Source organism: Cuculus canorus, chromosome 2 (assembly GCF_017976375.1).
Source record: "Cuculus canorus isolate bCucCan1 chromosome 2, bCucCan1.pri, whole genome shotgun sequence".
Classification (NCBI taxonomy): domain Eukaryota; kingdom Metazoa; phylum Chordata; class Aves; order Cuculiformes; family Cuculidae; genus Cuculus; species Cuculus canorus.
The window spans coordinates 6972454-6995037 of record NC_071402.1 but is presented as its reverse complement, the minus strand read 5'-3'; the positions used below and the strand labels follow the sequence as shown (position 1 = coordinate 6995037).

The window sequence follows — 22584 nt, the reverse complement described above, 5'->3', positions numbered from 1 at the left end:
CCTCAGAAAGCCAGATTTGTCCATCAGTATTACACAGCAATATAACTTACCATTTCAAGGTAATTTCCTGTCCTAATAGGGAAACTTATATCTAGATAACCTGAGCATGGAAACATTGACTGTGACTGGTACAGTATTATGGGCATGGTTACAGTACAAGGTGGTATAAAAGAATGCAAGGTTTCAAATGTCCTCTAGCAATTGCTGCTAGAGATAAAGTTTGCTTCCACCTAAACATATTTCACTTGCAATTTCAGTGCATAGAGCTCTCTGAGCAGGGCTATAGTCAGAGCACACAAATCCCTGAAGTCTCCCTTATCTCAAGAGGAATTGTACAGGACAAGTACTGGAATGATCAGACCCCAGCAATATGAAAATCCAAACTTTCCAGAGGAGACTCCCAGATACATCTCATGACCTATTGAAGTAGGAGGTGAGGGCAGAGTTGGATGAGGCCCAGCTAAATATTAGTGGGAAACTATAGGGGTGATGGCTCTCTTAGAACAAAGCAATTAAACCAATCTGATTTTGTATTTCCCTGTCAGAGTGCTGACACTGTCACTGATGTGGGCATGCGTCACACTCATCCCATCTAACAGGGAGACAGCAGGGTTACTTCTTTCCAGTAGACCAGACCTGCTGGCTCAGCGCAGACGTCAACTCACATCCACAATGTGTCAGGATGATGCAGAAAAGCTAGGAGTAAGAGGCAGTGGTATCAACCACTCCTATAGCACTTCTTTGCCTTTCAACTGAAATGGAATGTGTCACAAGCCCTGGCAACAGAGGTGTAGAAACCTGAGCCATGAATGGCAGGCTCTGGACTAGTTGGCGGTTTGCATTTTCAGAAGGTAAAATGCCTCACAGGCTCTTGGCACAGCTGAGCACAGGCAACACATTCCTCAGACGGTGAAGGGTAAGTTTTTGCCTTGTTATAGCTTGCAGTAAGACCTGCTACTTACAGGAGGTCCAGCCAGCCCAATTCCTGGCACACCTCTGTCTCCTGGCTGACCAGGGAGGCCAGGAGCTCCCCTTTCCCCCTGAAACAAAAGGAAGAAATTGAAAGCTTTCTGCATAGTCGAGAAAATGTGCTGAAATGCAATCAGGTTTTACAACAGAACATAACACTGATAGATCCTGACCTGCTACTGCCCACAGAGGAATGCTATCAGGTTGTGGCAGCACAGGGATATGGCACAGTTACTATCACATTATGCCAAGAAAACTGCTCCCTTCCTTCACATGAATGCCAGTCCACCTCTGTGAGCACTCACATAATATCAATGTGTGCCACATCACATAACTGAGTGGGAATACAGCCTCTACAAGTATTTTAATTCATTTTAGAGCGTAGCATCCAATTTCCAGCATTTGCAATTGCCTGCAGGGTACCAGGCACTCTCCTTGGCTTGGGAAAATGCTAAGCACCATAATGCGCTTTTCTTTGTCTGTGTTTCTATGGTAGATGGCTAACCTACAAACACTGGTAAATACAGACTGTTTATCTGGGGAATAAAAAAACTGGGATGTTTGACTACATCTTAATGTTCTCCTTTCCTTTACCAATGCGGGCCTCCTCACAGACGTGTATGTATAATTTTTTTGTAAAAAAAAATAATTCAACAGGTCTACCACTCTCTCTGAAGGACTATAATACAAAAGGAGAGTCCTCCCTTCTAAAATACAGGATTTTCAATAGTAAAACTTGCAGAGCACAGAAAACTACTTGACACTGTTTAATGGACATTGTAGACAGAGGGTTAAGAAAGAATTCAGCTGCAACACTTAAACTTAATGTCTATTCTTTTGTTATAGGGAGAAATCATATAAGATTTTATGGATTGTATTAAAGTTGTGAGATATGGTCTCACACTGGCAGTAGACTTATAACAATTAATCTTATTTGTTATTTATTATTACACTATTTCCAGCAATATAGAAGCATGATAGAGAAATTATTACCCATAGATCCTGCCCACCCAGAATTCTGTCTGCAGTGTCTCCTAACTTTTTCCATTTTCTTTCTTTCTTTTTAAACTACTCTTATATACAACGAAACAATACTGCAAGGACAATGAGAGAAAATGCATTCTGATTAGTTCAAATATTTTGGCAGATCCCTTATCTGCTATTTTATTCAAGATCATAATTTCATTACAAAGAGTTCAAGAGTATTTTCCCATACACAATTAAGATTCTTACCACCTCATGTTGATATTGAATAGAATATTTCATGAGATTTCTTTCAGTGTTTTTTTTTCTGACTTTTATATTAATTCTCAGTCTATTATTGTATGTGTTCTGAACTGTCAAAGAAATATACAACAGAGCACCATGCATTTACAGGAAATGCAGCAAAATTAAAAGAAAATACTTCATAGCAATTTGGTTATTTAAAAAATACAGGACCTAGATGTATCTAGTCTCATACTGGTATATCCCTACTTCTATCATGTTTCAACATCTTATTCTTCTTCCAACTCAGATCAGGACAGTCATTTCAGAGAAGAAAATGTCTAACATATCTGGTTGAAGATTCAAGCACAATCCAGATGCTCTCAGAAGCAAATATTTTTTTCTGTTTTATTCTGCTTTCTATTTGTTGTGTACTTGTAACATTATTTTCAGCTGAAATTAGCTGAACAACTAGCTAGTCTTAGTCTTAACTACAAAATAGGAAGGCAAACTAGGACTATCTTGTCCCACTGGAAAAATAATTCATGTTCTTCTTGAGAGAGGTAAAGGAAACTAGTGCTATAGAGGACTGATCTTTGAGGGGCTTACATGCGATCTCTCTTGCTTTAGAGATTAAAGGACCTCAGACACAGTTTCCTTAGTTTGTGTTGAATTCACATAATAATCGAAGGATTGAAGAAATTTTAAACATTGAAAATGAACATAGCTAATTCATATCTTAATATTTACATCTACAGACATATTGGAATAATAAAGAAAAGGACCTCTTTAAGGGCTAAAAGTGTAGTTTTGAATGAAAGCTCCTCAAATTCTAGTTTCCAGTGAAAAGCAGACCATGTTTTCACCGTAACTTTTTCTACAGTTCCAGCAGTGGAGAGAAGCAATTCACTATAAAGCCCATGCTCACCTTATGTCCAAAGGGCCCTGGCAAGCCTGGTGGGCCTCTTTGCCCCTAAAGTGAAAGAGCCAAAACCAGAAGAGTCACCATGCAGCCAAAGAGACAGTCAAGAATGCAAGCATCCCCACCACCCCGCTCCTTAGAATAGTTTGGGTTGAAGAGAACATTTAAAAGTCTTCTTTTACTGATAACATGTAATGGAATTAAACAATATGCTAATTTGGCTAGAATTAAATGCTTTTAGGGAACATCCATATAGCTAAGCATTTTTGTACTGGTCACAAGGACAGCAGTTACTCCTTTTGAGGTTCCCATTTTCAATGGCCACCATGACACACTGAAAGGGCTTTAATGTTCGGAAATCCAACTTCGGTTCTCTCTGCCTTTTTTGGATGCAACACGGTTATCAGTAACCTTTTGCACAACAAGGCCTTTCATTTATTCAGTATATAGCACACGAGCAGTTGTGACAATGCCCCCTAACTCTACCAAAAATCCACCATTCTTCTGCAGAAGTCATGCTCATCTATCTCACATTGAACTCCTCAACCACGGAGCTTGCCAGCAGTACTTACCGGTTCTCCATCTTTACCCTTACCAGGCAAACCAGGCTCTCCAGAAGGCCCTGGCTCACCAGCTGGCCCAGGCAAACCCACTTTTCCTTCTTTTCCAGGTTCACCCTGTAAAAGACAATCCAGTGACGCTCTTAGCCACATTTTAAAGACCATTTCTGTCTCAGATCTTTCATTGGGACTGAAAGATATGTGGTTTTTTCTAGCCTTCTTATATGAGTTTCTTTTGGTATCATAGGAAACTTCTTCAAAGGGAAACATTTTCCTTCCATAATTTCAAGGTGTTTGCAATATTCCTTAAGGAAAACAACAGTTCAATATGTTTTAGGAATCAGCTATACGAGAGAGTCCTTGATCCAGGCACAACCCTGAGGTAGATCTCAGCAATACGGAAGATGAATTGACTAATTGGGCTACTCCAGTAAAACAGAGATCAATACTCCACCATACTGGGCACTGTGCAACATATGAGCAACTTACAAAAATCTGATCTCAATGAACTCACTGCCTAGTTATGAAACGGGATGTAACAGTTAGGCAAGGCAGGCAAAAGGTAAGCAAGGATGCACTGGAAAGCTAAACTAATGGTCCAATTACAACAGCTTATCAGGAAAGAAGAAATCTTGGTCTCCAAACCACGAAAATGCCAGTTTTTCTTTCACCTTTAGATTTACAGTGGTGAACAGCAGGTACTTAAAGCACCAAATCCCCACTCCTATCAGGGTGTGAGGACAGCAGAAAATCATCATTCCACAAACATGTAGCAGTGACTTCACTGTATCTGGTTGTATCTCAGTGGTTTTATTAAGTAAATTATAAAGCTCAACAGGGTGAAAACCTTACAGCATGTGTAAAGGAGGTCAGACAAGATGATCTAATGAGCCCATGTGTATTAACCAGCTATGAACCTATGAAATCATCTCCCAGTTCAAACTGCTTCTGTCCCAGATTACTCGAAGTGCCCAAGAACAAAAGGAAAAAATCCATGAAAGAACAAGCTCACCTTTTCTCCCTTTTCTCCCTCCTTTCCAGGTCGCCCAGGGTCTCCAGGTACACCCTGTAAAGAAAAGAACTTTAAAGCTTAAAAATTCCTTTTTAGGTAGTATTTGATCCTAAAGCAAATGGATAGACCTGTGGTTTCAGTGCAATCTATCTCAAGGATTAGCATCAGTTTCACATTTCCCAGTACAGGCAACTCATAATCCAGAGAACACCACAGAAGAGCTGTGTACCAAGTGCTTAAAAAGGGGCTTTTCCAATATAAAAAAAGAGCTGAACAGCAAAAGCAGAAATTGAGCTAATCCCAGATTTGCGCATTCTCTTTCTATCAATAACTACTTTTTTGATTCTGTGAAATCTTCAGCAGTTCCTAATCCCCTACCAACAACATTCCTCCCCAATCACTACCTTTGTGTCAGAATAGTCTTTAGTCTCACAACATTAATTTTCATAGCTAGTGACCTCAAAAGCTATACATTGGAAAACACAGCTATGTTCATTTCTCACTCTATCTGAGTTTTCAGTCCTTTTCATGTCTTGGCAGATCTCAAAGCATTACTTGTCAAAACACAGATGATTTAGAGCTCCATATTAAATACCGTTGCTTCCTAACTCACCAAAACACATTACAGAGTGGTACTCCATGTCAAGACGTGAAATGATGTCTTGGCACTGGTAAGATTGGACTGACCTCCTCACAGGATGGGTGCAATAATTCTTTTCCTTTTAGCATGAGTAAAAATTATTTGCAATTATATTAGTTTTTATAGGAAATATATTGGTATTAGGACTATAGAAGTTTGTTTAAAGGAACGTGAAATCAGAAAAGGTTTTAATTTCCAATATCTTTAGGTTTGACATTGAATCACTAGATTAATAAAATGTACTTTAAAAATTAGTAGAAAGGCAATTTAAGATTTCTTGGACTGTCCAGGTAAAAAACTTTGCCTTAAAGAACTCTCTATGCTAAAACACTGTGTCTGAATACATTATAACATGGGGTCTAACTGCTATTTTTCACTTACTCTGGTGTAAACTCAACTAAAACCTGGGCAACAGAAAGAAAATTGCAACAGTGGGGTAGGGAGCAAATGTGAAAAGCTCTATCGTGTACAATTGATGTGATGAACATCTACCTAGATAATGAAGACATTGTATTGATTTCAAAGTTCTGATAGTTGGATAAAATACTTACATGCTTTCATAATAAAAATAGGAGTTTACCATGCAATTTTTATATCAAGAAGTCGTGTTTTCAAAAGGAAAAGACAACTGAAAAGGAGGCAAAGGAAACAAAACTGGAGAGACAATAAACTGCAATTTTTGTCTTGAAGAGCTATCAGCAAAAATGGCTTTTGATAATTTGGGTGAAGAATGAAGCGGCTCCATGGAGCTTCTTACAAGTGAATATAAGAATATGGTTCACGGATACAACATTCCAGGTGCCTACAGGTCTTCCAATTCAACCACAAAAAGGTATAATGAAACACAATCTTTTGAACCTGATAGTAAACACTGCGGAAGGGAAGACTAAACATATTAAATAAAGAAATCAGGGCACAGATGGGAAAACAAATACACTGTTGTATACATACCACATTTCCTGGCAAGCCTCTTGGACCAGGGGGCCCTGCTGGTCCAGTCACACCCTGTTTTAAGAATACGAAGTGTGTTTGCATATGTAATTCACAACTTATGCCACCATAGGAACAAGATGTTCCAATTGACATTGGAGTTCCTGTCAGACAAGGTAAGCAAAAAATAGCGTTTTTGTGAAATACTTTGCAGTACAAAAGAAGCATGAAACAATACAAAATGGATGAAGACTTTCTTTGAGAGCTTAAAATAAACTTTCATCAAAATAAATCCTATATCTAGCTGAGATATAGGAAGAAAAGTCTGGACCTGAAACACATCAAAAGAACAGAGGAAAGTATGTTGATTTATCATTAAAATAAAAAACTAGGTCAAGAAAATATGCTTTGTTGACAATTCTACCTTTCTCTACTCCAGGGAAAAAAACCTGAAAACATTCATTTGCACTAAATAGATGAACAGTACAAACCATTCAGAGTGTTACAGTTCTGAATTGCAGGTTTTTTCTGTCTGCAAATGAAATCTTTTTAGTGTGGGAAAGCCCACATATGTCAAAAAAAAAAATGCATGGGCAATATGAGAGGACGTATTTTGGGGAATTTATGTCCCCATAGAGATGCAAGTTTGGGGTTATCGGGCTACATTTAGACATTTTTCTTTGTAGTCGACCATATCAGGTTGAAGTTTGTCCCTCTGTAGTCACCTGTCATCACGGCTTTGCAAGGAAAATTATTTCTATTACCATGTCTAACCAATTCAGGGCTAAACCAGAGAGACTATCTGAAAATATCCACATCAGCAGACTGAAACAATCTACCTGACTTGGAGAAGAGTACAGAGAAACTCCTTATACTGGAAGGGCTGGGAAGTTATATCTTCCAGAAGGACGATACTAATAGTTGGTGGGTGATGAAACTCTTCCACAGAACAGCTCTGTATAAAGTAAATGTCTATCTGTTGCCTTTGGCTCACTAAAAGAGAATTAAAGGTTTCCTCATTTCTGTGTTATTTACAGCCTCTGATCCACAAGCCAAAAGAAATGTTTGCAGCAGTGGCTGTCTATGAAAGGATGGCAATAAAAGAATCATGCCTGCATATACCTGCATTTCCATATAATTAACACTCTCAAAGGCACCAGGCAATAAAACGGAATAAAATTAATTAATAGATTTGCTGGAAGGGGGACAGGTTTTTGTCTTTTTTTTTAACTCCCTGGAAAGACTAAGAATCTTTCAACCAAGAGTGAAATAGACCTGAGGACAAGCAGTTTGGAGTTTAGAGTCAAAGCACAATGTCTAAGCACAAGCCTAAGAAGGAAAACCACAAACGTAAAGGTGGAAGAAGAAATGTCAGTGTTCGAGGATGCTTAATTTAGATTTTTTATTCCTTCCTTCTCCCAGACACAAACATCCTTTTTTTCAGTTGTTATTTCAAATAGTTCTATCTTCCTTCTCTGCTTGCAAAGAACGCATGTGTCCTTTTGTTCAGCTGCAAAGGGCTTATATGCTCTCACAATAATAAAAAGGGACTTGAATCCTTTCCTGTCCTTTAGCACACAGTCAAACAATAGCAGCAATCCCTGCAACACGCCTCAAAAAAAGGTATATGATTATTTCTCTGGTGATGAGCCTGTATAGCTGCCTCAGCTTGGCTGATATCAGAGTGCATAATAAGCTTGGCTGGCACCTCACCCAGAAAAGAGGGCATTTTGTTAGAGAAAGAGAGATTTTGCCAATAAAAGATGCAAAATTTATTACTGGGATGACTGTGGTGTTGATCTGTTTGGTGCAGCTGTGACTGTTTACCCACAAGCAGTGACTCTTCCAGCTGCAGCTTAGGATGTGTCCTGTGCCCAAGCAGCCTGGGACAGCAGATCTGCAAGGCATTGACTTCAGAGTCCCTCCACGTGTGTTACTGTCTAGGAAACATGCTGCAAGGGAAACAATTACTCACAGTCTGTCCAGGGGCTCCAGCTTCACCTTGGGCTCCTTTCTGCCCCTTTGTGCCCTACGCAGAAAGAAGAGAGAGAGCAGTTGATTAGAGATGCGACAGGGCTGCCTGCCAGAAAAAAAGACTTCAAGATGCCTGAATGTGCACTAGGCAATGGTTTTCATTAATCAATTCACAGAGGAGTTTAACAGCTGAGGAAATGGCTTCCAGTTCTCTGTGCAGCAAGAAAATGAAATATAAAAATAAAACCCTGAGACACAAGTAGAATTACTAATGACTGATCAGTTCAGAAGCTCTTTCTCAGCACAGGATGCTGAAACTTGCACACAACCACCTACCCTCAGGCCTACCAGCTACTTCATTTCCAGCTCAACTCTAATCGACTCATTGTACAGAGAAATTTATGCATGCAGTTCTCGAATACAAACAACAGTAACTTAGAAGTGGTCAAAGCAGATCGTAGCACAGAGGGTCCCAGTCCTGCATGCCACGTAATTCTTCTTTAAAGATTGTTGTAGCAAAGAGTCTACTCACTGAAAAGTCTCCTATTTAGCAGTTTAAAAGTTGCATGATATTACTTACATTTTTTTCATAATGCTAAGACTACTGTTAACCTGTTTAAGCTGTTGATCAAGTATTAGCTGACTATATGGCTTGGGCACAGCATAGACGATGGCAGAGCAAACAGTTTCCCATGCTGACATGAAAACGTACTTTGGTCATACCTGGAAATAATATGCGTGAGCCAAGACATTTTTAGATGATAACTGATAGTATAAAACCATTTTACATAAGCCATAGTACACTTGGAGGAAATGGGACGTGGCTGAATTTGAATGCTCTGCAATATTTTACCAATGTAACTTATTTGTGAGACTTGTAGTTCAGTAGCTTCAATACAAGATGCCATCTTGAAGGCTTCTGAAGTCAGAATGATTCTCCCAGACAATACTGATCATACTACAAAGACACCATATTTCTGCTTTGATTCTCCTCATGTTGTCCTGATGTCCAGCATAAATAAATACCTCTGCAGAAGTCCCTGAACTTACAATGAGAAATGGGCCATTGGTGTAGAGGGGATGAATTATTTACAGTGATATAGACCTTGAAAGCATCCCTCTCTGGTCGCGTCAAAGACTTTTTTTAAGGCTGGGCCCTCTTACCTGTAGTCCTGCAGGTCCTGGGACACCCTGTTCACCTGGGACCCCTGGTAATCCCTGCAAACACAGAGAGAGATGTGGAGGAGCTGAAGCAAACTTCTCATTTCATCTCCTGAGCAAAAGGATGTATTCCTCCTTCTTCCCAATGAGAGAAGAAAGGGTGTTTTTTTACAATGCTTGTGACTGCACAGGATTGCCTCTCTTGAGGGCTCCATCCAGAGCAAGAGCAGGATACAAATAGCGTAGCCAAAAGCATAATTCCGCTGGGCCATGTCACTTCAAAAGCCCTTAATAAATCCTGCACAACCTTACTGTCAGCCAAGCTCTGCCTAGCAAACCCCAGTCCTCTTCTCAGCCATAAAGGGCCAGAACTATAAATTATGTGCTTCATTTCATGTAGTCATCCAGCTTTCTGTACAGTCAGTAAAAAGCCAAGAACCACTGTGGCCGATTCTGATCAGAGAGGCATCCCAACTATGGAAGGAGTATGTCCCCCACACTTCCTCACAAACAAGCAGGTCCCATGTCCCCTCCTTGCTAAACCAACTGAAGAAACACTTGAATCTTCTTACAGGTTCACCGCGGATTCCTTGATCTCCTTTCTCCCCTTTTTGTCCAGGTTCACCCTGATATAAAACAATAAGATAAAGAGAGAAATAAAAACGTTTTCCACGTCTGGAAGTCACACTAGTCCTGTTTGGACTTGTTGTTTCAAGCGGTTATAAATTTCTGACACAGAGTACCCTCCTCAAAGGACTTGAGGCCAATGAATCAAAACTACCATATCACACACTAGTATTTGGAGACCTTTGTCTAGACTTCTAGGACTGCTATGACACCAATTGCAAAAATGTTCAGTTAAAAGAGAGAGTAGTTTTTCCTCAGGCACAACAGTAGTTAAAGAATTTACCATTCTAAAATTTGATCAATTCAGCTTCAGTGTGTTAAATGATTGGACCAAGAACAAAAGAACCAGCACCACTGCACTGCCTCTCTCTAGGACCATGGGCCTAATGTCATCCTACAGCTAGGGAAATTATCTTGCATACAGACAGTTCCTTATTCCTCCTATAAGAGATGAGTGTTCAGTGTCTCATCTTGAGCACTTCCTGAGATGTGCACTACACAGCTTTTCCGGATCTCTAGTTCTGTTAACATCTCCATACATTCATGCAACTTCCCCTCCCTCCTGCAACATCGGTGCATTATTTTAAGCACCAATATCATTGAATAATAGAATTAATTTATTCCTGTTCTTCCTCCTTACAGTAAATTGAAGATGCTTTCAGACAGAAGTTCATCAGCTTTATTCTGAGTTCTAGAACAATAATAAGTCCATATTTCTGCTTTTATAAATTGAAAAGAAACAGCACACAATCATGGAACTAGCTGGAATAAACAAGCATTACACGAATACACACATTTGTATATTTATATGAACATATGTATTCAAGCAACAGTAGTCATTACTTATTCATTATCATACAAAGTGTTTCAATTATGCAATCAAGGAAAAGTAAGAACGTCAGTGATTTAAGCTACACATACAGGAGGACTAGTGATCAGTCAAAATGCAGAATGCAAGACAAATCAGCTTGAATTTTATTTGCATCAGCTATTTGCCAATCATTTCTGCAACACCTGGGAATTCAAAGTCCATTTGCAAATGATTCTATAATAGACAAAATAAATGTAACTGCATAAATATTACTTATGTCTGTATTTATAATGCATTATGAATAAATAGTATCATCTGTGACAAATAACAGGAGGAATTTTAATCTCCAAGTAGCATCCCGTTAGATTAATTTTTAATCAGGCAGTCCCTTATGCCATCTAGTGGCCTTCAGAAAGGTAACAGGACCTCCTAAAGTGGTTCAGGCAAAGGGTACTATGCAACAAACCTGTATGTTTTTGTCTGGAAGTTGTTTTGCAATGGCATTTCAAGCCCTGAAACGCTTTTGAGAAAGCAGCACAACAAAGAGGAAGCATACAGGAACTAATTTGTGGGCAGGAATGGTGTTACTAAGTGGGAGTAAGGGCATATTTTACCAGGAAAAACAAGACTGCAAAGGGAAGAAGTAACTCAATAGATAAAGAGAGGAAGATTTTTATTTTTTTTTTAATATTCTCCTTTATCTCACTTTTTCCTTGATACTTAATTTCCACATTAATGCAAAATCAGCAAATTCCAGTCTAATCATAGAATCATAAGATGTCCTGATTTGGAAGGGACCCAACAAGGATTGAGTCTAAGTCCTGTCCCTGTATAGGACAACCTGAAAATTCACACTCTGTGCAGCCACAAACATGGGTAGAGGCAGCATTTCTTAACTCAACCTGCCAACAAATCTGCTTGTGCTTCCCTCCAAATTTGCCAAACCCATGACTGTCTGCCAAGGCTGCTACTCTCTGCTAGTGCTGCACGTGGTAGAGACCTCTGCCCCCAGCAACTGGACTTAATTCACTGCCACCCACTTCTTTCTACAGCTCAATGAACAGAAATAATGTGGTGACAGCCAACAGCTGCTACCAGCCTGAGCCAGATCAGTGCTTACATCTTCCTTGACCTGCTCTCAGCAGTGTCTTCCTGTAGTCTCCGCATTAGTCACTTCTGTGCCACTTAAAGGACAGAAAATGTAGTGGGGGCTCAGCTATGCCCAGCTGCAGTGGGAAGAAAAAGGTAGACTGAGGAGCTGTCTCCTGGTTTGCTGCTTTTGCCTCTTTTCAGCCATCACACATGACAACTGCTTTGGTTCTCATGCACTCCCATTTCTAAGAAATATTTACCGATTTTAACTGACTAGCGTAAATAAACATTAAAAAATTCCCTGCACCCTATGTAAAAAAATGACTCTCCTCCATACACACACTGCCCTGCTGCATCAGGGAGGTTCTGCAGAGCCCACGGAACAGGTTGCATCCAAAAAACACAACAGAAATGTAGTGGTAGATAAATGGGAACTCAGACTGATTTGGACAGAGATTACTTAGGTGCTCCAGCACCTCAATGTATTTTGTCTAATGAGAGGCCCAAAACTGAACAGAGAATTCAAGGTGTGCCCTCACCAATGCTGAGTATAGGTGGACAATAATTTCCTTACTCCTGTTAGCCACTCTATTTCTGATGCAAGCCCAGGTGCTGTGAGCATTCTTGGCCACCTGGACACGCTGATGGGTTATTTTCAGCTGGCAGTCAAACAATACCCCCAGGTCCTTCTCCACCAGGCAGCTTTCCAGTAACTCTTCCCCAGCCCTGTAGTGTTGCATGGCATTGTCGTGACCCAGCTGCAGCAGAGCCTATCACTCAGCCTTGTTGAACCCTATGCAGATGGCCTCAGCTCATTGTTCCAGCCTATCCCGATCCCTCTGTAGACCCTTCCTTCCCCCAAGCAGATCGACATTCCAGACCAATTTGGTGTTTGCTGCAAACTTACTGAGGCTGCACTTGATCCCCTCACCCAGATAGTTGATAAAGATATTAAACAGAACTGGCCCCCACACAGAGCCCTGGGGAACACCAGAGGCTACCAACTTGTGACGGGCCACCAACTGCATTTAACTCCATTCACCACAACTCTTAGGGCCCAGCCATCCAACCAGATTTTTATCATCACCTTCATATTGTACACGGAGAAATATCAGTGACCTGACCTGCTGACACCCTCCAAGCCTTTTATTCTTTACTGTCTTGCAGCTTATTTACAAGACTAATGTGCTCAAAGCAAAAGAGGTAACTCCTGTGACTGTAGCACTCCCAAGACCATGTAATATGTTATTGTACTTGCATATTAGCAAACTATAAGCCAAGGGGAAACATGAACAAATGAAAACTTGTCTCTATTTTCAGTACTACCTCACTTTCCTATTTCTTTCCTCAGCCTCTGAAGAACCTGGCATACACACTTGTTAATTTTTTTTTTTTAATGGCACTCTTACAGCCTTCCTTTGCCATTCATATATGTTAAAATCCTTTTAATCCTTAACAAGCTTATATGAATACCAATGGTATGATCCTATGTAATGGCAGATATTTCCCACTATATGTTGCAAACGGGAAATCAAACTTCATTTTGAACTTCATTTAAAAGGCTTACACAACATAAAGCTATGTCCCAGCCACTGCTGGGTTGGATGCTGCTGTTACCAGGACAGCTGTGGAGCTGTGGTCTTCTCATCATGGCTGGTTGCAATAGTGAAGTTGTCCAGAACCAGACTCAAGCTGAACTCTTTACTGAAAGCATTTAAATAACATGGAAAGCACTAAGGCGCTTTGTGACTATTAGATAGAAAAGACAATAAGCCACAGGCTATGTTTAACAGACTTGTTACTTACAGGAATCCTAGGGTGTGGGGTGAAGAAGGCTGTCTGGAAGAGAAACCAAAGTGTTAAAAGCATTTCTTATTTTCCTTGAAATGCAATAACTTAGGTGTTCTCCTTGTCACTATGAATTACATGTTCCATATATCCATCAGTAGGTTTATACATGAGCAACTCATTTAACATCTGGCTGTTTGGAAAAAAGCCCACAAACATCAGACTTTTCCTAGATTATTTGAAATATGAACACAAACTCAAAAACATCTTGTATGTCCCACTGCTATGAAAAAGCAAACCATCTTTATCCTTGTTAACAAGTTTACCATTTGCAATCTAGAGCTCAACATTCTGCCTGGAGCCACTTTCAGTATTGTTAATTTTCCTGACTCCGTGGTGGAGCTTTGTGAGTCCTCTCTCTGCTTTGTACCATGTACAAGTTATATGTCTCAACATGATTGTCTGAGGCATTACATACACAGTCATCCCGAAGGACTAGCCACAAAAAAAGAATAAAGTTTTGAAGAGAGAGGCAGTATCTTTTATCCAAACTGATAAAATTACGGAGAAAGATTAAGTCCTTGATGAAACAAGGATATTGAAGTCATCGCCCACTTTTACAGCTGAAGCATAAATTATTTCTCCTTACAAACACAGGAAGTTTGAGCAGTCAGGCATATCTTCTCTATATTTAGCACGTTTTACTGTGTTTGTAAACTGCCTTCTCCACCTTTACTAAGACAGATTTATCCTTGGTGTTGTAACTGGGTTATTCTTGTGTGATACGGTGTCTTCCTGCACAACACCATGATGCACCCTTTGGCACAGACTAAAGAAGCCCAGTAAGGGCAAGGAATAAATTATAACATCTCCTCCGTTGCTACACAGAGGTCTTTAGACACTTGATTTTTGCCAACAGACCTTGATTTAAATTCTCTCTGTGATCTGTGAATGTGGCAGCTGTAACCAGCTGTGGCGAACAAAGCTGACAAGTGTATATCTGCTGGGTTTTGGAGGATCTGTGACTGGGATAAACCCTCCTGTTGCAATGACATGCCCTTTCTTAGTCCTTACTCCAAAAAGAAAGTCCTTACTCCAAGCTGCTTACTCAGATTTTGCTGATTCAACTCTGAGTTTTATGCATTTACATTCAGTGGGTGTTGGTTTAATCACCAGTGAACTTCATTGCAATTATAATCAGGCTCCGACAAATAATTTTGCAGGCTCATTTTCAAAACAATAAATTGAAGTTCTCTTGGTCTCTTTCTTTCATTAGCAGAAAAAGTCCATGCAATTAGGTACGACTGGTTTGTGTGTTGGATCCAGTGTTGAACCAAGCACGAGCTCTGGGATGAGAGCGTCTCCCTGGGGCTACAGCACAGCATGACACTGTATGCAATGGAGGCTCTGGAAGGCTGCAGTATCGCTGAAGCTGAGAGCTCTACCCTGTAAGTTCATATCAACAAGAAGTAGAACCCTCTGTTCTTCCTGAAAAAGGATGGATTGTTCCCCAAGAATACAAGCTGTTGTTCACTGATATCTGTTGAGAGTGAGCCAGTCTTATCTTGACATCCCTGTGGGAAAAACCTAGCTGGCCCTAGAAAATCTGTATGAACGTACTCCCCATTTTCAGCCATGACCTTCTTCAGACAACTCCCACAGCTGCTAAACAAATCACAAATTCAATTCAAGTGCTACCACAAGGCAAGGACATACAAAAATACTGTCTGCAAAGAGGCAGTGAAGGGCACAACCTCCCCCTCAAAATAAAAAGACCAAATATAGCTTGATACTGCTTCTCCAAAGCAAAGGCAGACAGTCTCCGGTGAAATGGTCCTAAAGTTTCTGCAGAGAAATAAGAACCTTGAAAATCTTTGTCTGATGGAAGTGTGATGATGCTTTGAATACTGTTACAGCACAGATCACAATTTTACTTACTGTTCCAGGTAAGCCTGGTGGTCCACGGGAACCCATGTCACCCTAGAGAGGGGAGAAAAATGTAAATACGGATATAAAAAGATGCCCAAATAAAACTCAGCATTATCAGATAGAAGATAAAATATTACCAGATGATATGTGAACCAATAACAACCTGCCAACTCAGTGACACTGAAAACCCCATAGTACTGCTCCGATGGGTGGAATTTACCCCATTGCTCTGGCCAGAATTTCTGCTGTTCTTGCTTTATTGCATGCATAATTCTCACTTTGTTGTTTTCATCACTTTGTGACTTTGTCACTGACCTGACTCCAAAAGTCAGTGAATTTATAATGTTACCCCAACCTGTGCAGGAATGATATGGAATTTAATTTGCATTTTAAGTTAAAGTTGATCAAAATTCTTCATTGAAAAACATGTTATCTGAGTTTCTTTTGTAGATGGAAAAAAATCCTCTTTTTCATCAAAAAATATGTTTCTAAATCCAGTTCTCTCCCTAATTTTTGAGTTAAAACTGTACTGTTGCTTAAGTACCTCATAAGACTTATAGCCCAGTTGTCCTAACTGCCATTGACCTTCCTGTGGGCTCTGCTCCACAGACATCAGTCCCTCTGACATTTCAAAGCCAAGAACTATAAACACCCTTGTAACCTCCCAGATACAGGAGATTCAGGTGCTTCATTGAAAATGTCATCTGACCACTGATGAAAGAATTACCACATCCATAAATTGTGAAAGTCACTAGCAAACTGAGGACTGAAGTGTCCTAAGAAGAGCAAAGCAGTATCCACTTCCTGATGGCTTTTGCCTCTATCAATTTTTCACTATACAACCATAGGCATCTGCAAGGTCAGTGTTTCATTGTCACCTTCATGTTCACAGAGGTTGAATGTAAATTTTGGTGGATGCCACCTTTGCCTAGTTCTCTCATTTTCACTAAAATTAATAGTATTGTGATGGCAGAAGCCCAGACCATTTCTTAAATTACTGTTCTAGCAGAGGCAGGCATAGAAGACTTCTTTAGAATTTAATTCCAAGCTCATTTCTATCAGCCAATTCTAAAAGAAAGAAAAGTTTCCTTGAACTAAAGAAATTGTCTCAGATTTCACCAGCTGCTTATTATTTCTTGCATTACTCGATAAATGATTGTCTCTGTCTCACACACAGATTTTTCTGCTTCTTCTCTGTAGAGATCAGCTAACAGACTTTCAGTGTTTCTGATCTTCCTCAGATATTCTCTATTCGCTTGCCTCTGCCCCCTTGTCTCTTTTCCTCTCTTGGCTAAGGAGGATCATGCCCATTTCATGATTTACCTTTTCTCCTCTTTCACCTTTCAGTCCTGGAAGACCATCTGTTCCTTTTTCTCCCTAAAAGCAGCAAATGGAAAGCAAGAAGCACACGTGTTTCGATTTGATTGCATCAGTCCCACTAGAATATTTTACATTTTCAGTTGATCTTACCTGTCCTCCAAGACATAGTGTAAGAAACTAAAAATATAACATTTTGAAGATGGCTTCATAAAATCCACACTATTTTCAAAGGTCAATGAATAGCATTTAAGTTCATGGAAAGGAAAGAACCAATCATAAAATAACTTGCATGTAGAAGAAACTACTGCTTGATTCAACTATAAAAAAAAATCCCTTTTCTAGTTGGACGATAGAGGCATGACAACACGAATTAAGGCGCAAAGTGGACATTCGTAATACCAGTTTTATTTATAAAAAAAGATTTCTGAGTCACTCATTGACTGGTACCTACCTTTCTCCTTTGCCCAGGTCATCTGGTCATCTGAATAGGAGATGCTTAACAAGCATGATGTCAGTACTCCTCGAAGTGCGTAGAGAAAATGTGTTTATCTTGCATTCTAATAGGAGCTATCTCACCTACATTTCTATCATTTTATATAGATAGGGAATATTTTCTATATCATATACCCTACAATACATATAGCAAACTGAATGGCAAGACCTGCATTGATTTTAGAACCTTCTTGGATCCATTAAGCATGTAGTCAGTTATCAGGAGTACAGGTCTCATTTACAAGGCTAAATGAGTCAAGCCCCTAACCCAACTATTTCCCAGTATGTAGATATCTCTGGAGGTTTGGAGCTAGTCAGGGGAAGCAGCAGACACCAGGACTTGGGTGGTAGTTAGGTCATCAGAAAATGATCCAGCCATCTGGAGCTTTCTCCAAGGCTCAGTGACAAGGGGGATTTGTGACTTTTTGTTGTTCTTAATTTTTTTTATATTCTTAAATGAGGCAGTGTAGAAGACCGCAAAGAGAACAGGGACCCTGGTGGCCCTATCAGCCTTAATCCCTTTAGACAAACGACTGAGGTACTCGCAGGAGGCACAAAGGGAGGTAGTCACAAGGGGGGTACTTAGCTTAGCAAGAAGAGATAAGGACAAAGGGCAGAGGCTTTCTTGGTTTTATCTGTCTCAAACACTCCAGAGTGTAAATGGCCACTAGAAGACAGTTCTTTGATCTGCGACTACAAAAAAGGGAAGAATAGAGACTAGCAATGAGAGGGAAACTTCAGGCAGAGTGCTTTTTTCTTGCTTTTTTTTTTTGTTTTTTTGTTTTTGTTTTTTTTCATTAGTGCACAATATCCTTACTTTTTCTCCTTTTGATTAAAACAAGACCTATCATAGTATCGTGTTTAGTGCTACATATTGTACATACACATCATAGTATCATGTTCGATGTTGCATATTTTACACATATATTGTAGTATTGTGTTTGACGTGTTTGGAGACACATTTTTAGTATTGTGTTTGAGTCTGCATAGTTTACCTTTGTAATCAAGTAGAGTGCACCTATTAGCAATAAACTGTTTTGTGTTTATTGACCTTCAGTGCTTTTTCAAGTAATGGCTCAAAGTCACTGACCTGGTCTCCTTTTTCTCCTCTCAGTCCAGGTAGACCCCGAAGACCAGGAAGACCTGCTTCACCCTGAAAGTAAGACAAAGGACAAATAAAAGTGGGAAATCTAGGAAGAGGCATCACACAGGGCTTCTATTAATAAATCTCATTACTTTCAAATATAATTAAGAATGAAAATGCAGCATGATGGGCCAAACTCTTCTTTCACTCATGTCAGTCAAAATGCATCAAGTCTAGTCCTCGCAGTAGGCTAATCCAGCCACTGTGCCCTTAGGCTGGGGAGGATGAAACCTTGATTTAGCTGTCTGTCTCTTCACGTGTCTGATGTGATACTGAATTGTTTAAAACCCAGCTGCAGGTGGCTTCTTCTTGATACATCACAGCACGCTACATAGGGTCTACGCTATACGCCAGAACCTGCCCTAGTTTTCTCATGGGATTAAATCTAAAAGATGTAGTTTGCTGAGAGAGAATGGAATTAGTTTTATTATCAAATAATTTATTATCATTGGAAAATCATTACTTAGAACAGCAGCTGAGACCTCTCTTTTTTGCCATTACACTGTTAACAGGCATCATGGAATTTAGGACATGTTTTCTTCATGCTGCTTTATAGGTGGATAAAGCAAGCAAATAAAAGCAGTTAAAAAAATATACCTTTTATTTTCATTTTTTAATGATCTAGTGTGGTTTGAAAATGCAAAAACATTATTGTTTTAATCTGAAAGCTACAGCTGTTACCTGAAGAAAATATCTAGAATTTCCTGGAGGTACTATTGCACATTTGGATTTCTTTCTGTTTGCACCTCACCTTTGAGTTTCTGTGTTGTAATATTTGCTGTTGCAGTAATTATGATCTCTGTGTCAAGAAGTTTGTTCTAAATATATCACGTATTCTCAATTTTAGCTCCTGGTTGACCTAGTTTGTAATCTGAAAATAACCATGTGGTTTCCTATTTATAATTATTCTGCTACCTGCATTTGTAATGTACTATCACAAAGGATCTCAGGAATGGAGAGCACCCAAATGCACTAAGTAATGTACAAATATCTTGACATTAGCAAGACATCTGACACAGGGCAACATGACATTCTCATTAGCAAACTACAGAAATGCAGCTTAAAAGGGTCTCTGGAGAATGGCGTGCAACCGATTGAGGAAACTACATTCACACACCTGGTTTTAGCTGTTTTCTGTCAAATTCAGAGGGTATATAAAGTCCTCTAAGGGTTTGCATTATTCAATATTTTATTTTGTGACTGAGATGACAGAAAAGAGAGCATTTATGAAATATGTGGAGAGCACTACAGTATAGAGAGAGAGGCAAGTGTTTTGGAAGGTGGTATTAGAATACAAAACAGCCCTTCATGGGGAGACAATCCAGACGGAGTGGCAGTGCACTAGCTGGGAGTCTGACCCATCGTAGCACTGGGTCCGAGTTTGTCCAGTGAATGCCCAGTGGTTTGTTTGCCATGATATTTAGCAACAGCTAAATGACACCACTGGGTGGTGACCAGAGGAATCACAAAGGAATGTAAATCCCTTACTTGGGATGCCAAGTAAAGGTACTTTCCTGGCTGCTCAATGATACCTATTTGGTAGATTATAAGGAATTTTGGAATAGAAGTAGAATAGTCCATGGTTGTGAGGTGGTGCAATTGCTATCCACTTAATAAGTACCTTATCCCCAAAACCCCTCACTTTATACCTTAGACTTGGAACCTTATTCTTCCAAAGAATAGAGGCAACGAGTCTGACCACAACACCTTGATAAACAGGAAAAATGGTCAGCAATTACTAAAATTGAACGGTCATAGAGACATTGTTATAACTTATGGAAAGCCGTTGTATGAGTCTCCTCAAGGACAGATTCGTCCTTACTCCCTCTAAGTCCAGTTTGTGGTGGATGTTATGCTGTATTCCACAAGATAAGAGGGCTGGAGTACATTCCCTATGATGACAGTTTGAGAGAGTTGGATTTGTTTAGCCTGGAGAATACAAGAATCCTGGGAGACTCTGTAGCCCTTCAGTATTTAAAGGGAGCCTGTAGGAAAGCTGGGGAGGGGCTCTTTATCAAGAAATGCAGGCATATGGGGCAATGGTTTTAAGCTGAAAGAGGGTAGATTGAAATTAGATATTAAAGTAGATTTAAATTAAATTAAATTAAATTAGATTTAAATTAGATACTGGAAAGATTTTTTTTCCTATGAGGGTGGTGAGGCACTGGCACAGTTGCTCAGAGAAGTCATGGATGCCCTATGCCTGGAGGTGTTCAAGACCAGGCTGGATGAGGCTATGAGCAACCTGACCCAGTGGAAAGTGTCCATGACAATGGCAGCTGGGGCTGGAACTGGGTGATTTTTAAGGCCCCTTCCAACACAAATCATTCTATGATTCTATGATTCTGTGATTCTAAAATTGAGGCTCTAAAACTCTCCTATTGCTGGTGTATACTCTGCACCCCAAAAATCTTAAGGTGTGTACCAATGATACAAGACTGTCTTATATGGATTTCTCTTTCTACATATTTTCATACTACCATTGAAAAGTTGGCACACAGATGATAAAGTCAACACCTATGGTTAGTGGTCCTCACTGTGTTCTAGACAGCTGTGTGCTTTAAGAAATCAGATGACATTTCACTGGTTCTTCACTAAGTTCAGCAGCTGTCTTCTGAAACCTAAATCCCAGTACAAAAAGACTATAGTAACTGTAACTTCTAACAGTCACCTGTGGGTATTTCCTAGCAAACTTTCACAACTTAGAAATGACAGCATCACCCCTTGCATTACATAGTTAGAAGTAAGTTCCTCATCTCCTAGAACCAATATGTGAAGAAAATCAGTCACTTTTAAGACACTGTCTTTCTTTTCTTCCCTATCCACCAGGAACAACATGATTGAAGACAATGAAAATTTGGATTTATCATATTTTTGTTCTGGAATTTTTGTATTACTCTGTCCAGCCATGAGTTTCATCCACTCATCTGTTGCACCATCAATCACAGATTCAAATGACACACACAGATCTTGTTACTGGCAGATGGCTTTGTAATTGCATGTGGTCACTTTATATTGCTCTGACAGATAGGCCTTCCTAGTAAGATTATTTTTTCTGCTCACCTGCTCACCAGGTTGACCACGACTCCCTGGTTCACCCTGGAAAAACAAAAGCAACACTTTAACATTGCAAGGACCTGACACTTTTGTGAGAACACTTTCTTAGCAGTAAAGCGTGTCTCCTGTTGTCCTGGACCATGTTGTTCTAACTACTTCCCATAAGGCACTGAAATTGCTTTCTTCATGGCTTTGGAACCCAGATCAGAGGGATCCAATGCAAGGGCCAGGTCAGAACTCCCTATACATACAGGTAAATTAAAGAGGGGAGCATCAAATACAGTTTGGTATTTTGCAATACCATGAATTCTAAAAGGCAGTAAGCTGCATCTGTTTATCCTCTTATGCCTCCAACTTTAGAGGAATCCTGATCTCCCAACTCCAGTGTAAGACGTTCTAAAATAACACCTTGATTGACTCAATGGTTACAGCGAACTATGAAATAAAATACCTTACCTTAAGACCAGCTTTTCCAGGAATTCCTTCCTCACCTTTTTCCCCTTGTTCTCCCTGCAGGGAATACAAGACTTTAACATACAAACTCCTCTGGTAGTACAGCATGTTTGCAGGGCAAAGAAAAAGTGAGAAATATTTTGAATCAGATCCTTAGTATCAGTCTGAGGATGTAAATGGAGCCACATGAGAACATGTTTCTCAGAATGTTTTTTCCATTTTGCTGCTGTTTGCAATCACATCTCCAGAACAAACCACTCTGCTGGAATATTTCTGGAATAACACAAAATCAACCACTGTTGCATTATAGATGTCCATTGTGAATTACCTGAAAAACATTCCGTTTCTTCAAGCTGCAGATGGTTAGAAAGTCTACATTTTTACTGTTAAGAAAAATAAGTAGTTGCAGGAAAGGGATCTCGGCCACTGGGTCTTTTAGGTAAATACTCTGAAACTGATCTTTCAGTGTGGGTGGTGTCAGCATAGGCAACAGAGAC

The 22584-nt window shown here is 39.8% G+C and overlaps 1 protein-coding gene across 1 annotated transcript in view; it reads right to left on the bottom strand.

Annotated features, from left to right (window-relative positions):
- COL22A1 (collagen type XXII alpha 1 chain) overlaps positions 1-22584 on the bottom strand; it is a 229564-nt gene that overhangs the window by 41464 nt on the left and 165516 nt on the right. Inside the window, exons 28-41 of the mRNA XM_054060475.1 lie at positions 22091-22144; positions 21641-21676; positions 18524-18586; positions 16945-16998; positions 15631-15672; positions 13711-13743; positions 9947-10000; positions 9378-9431; positions 8215-8268; positions 6261-6314; positions 4670-4723; positions 3670-3774; positions 3104-3148; positions 963-1040 (exon numbers count right to left, since the gene is read on the bottom strand). Coding sequence (XP_053916450.1) covers positions 963-1040; positions 3104-3148; positions 3670-3774; positions 4670-4723; positions 6261-6314; positions 8215-8268; positions 9378-9431; positions 9947-10000; positions 13711-13743; positions 15631-15672; positions 16945-16998; positions 18524-18586; positions 21641-21676; positions 22091-22144 — 780 coding nt within the window. The remainder of the gene's footprint in view (positions 1-962; positions 1041-3103; positions 3149-3669; positions 3775-4669; positions 4724-6260; positions 6315-8214; positions 8269-9377; positions 9432-9946; positions 10001-13710; positions 13744-15630; positions 15673-16944; positions 16999-18523; positions 18587-21640; positions 21677-22090; positions 22145-22584) is intronic.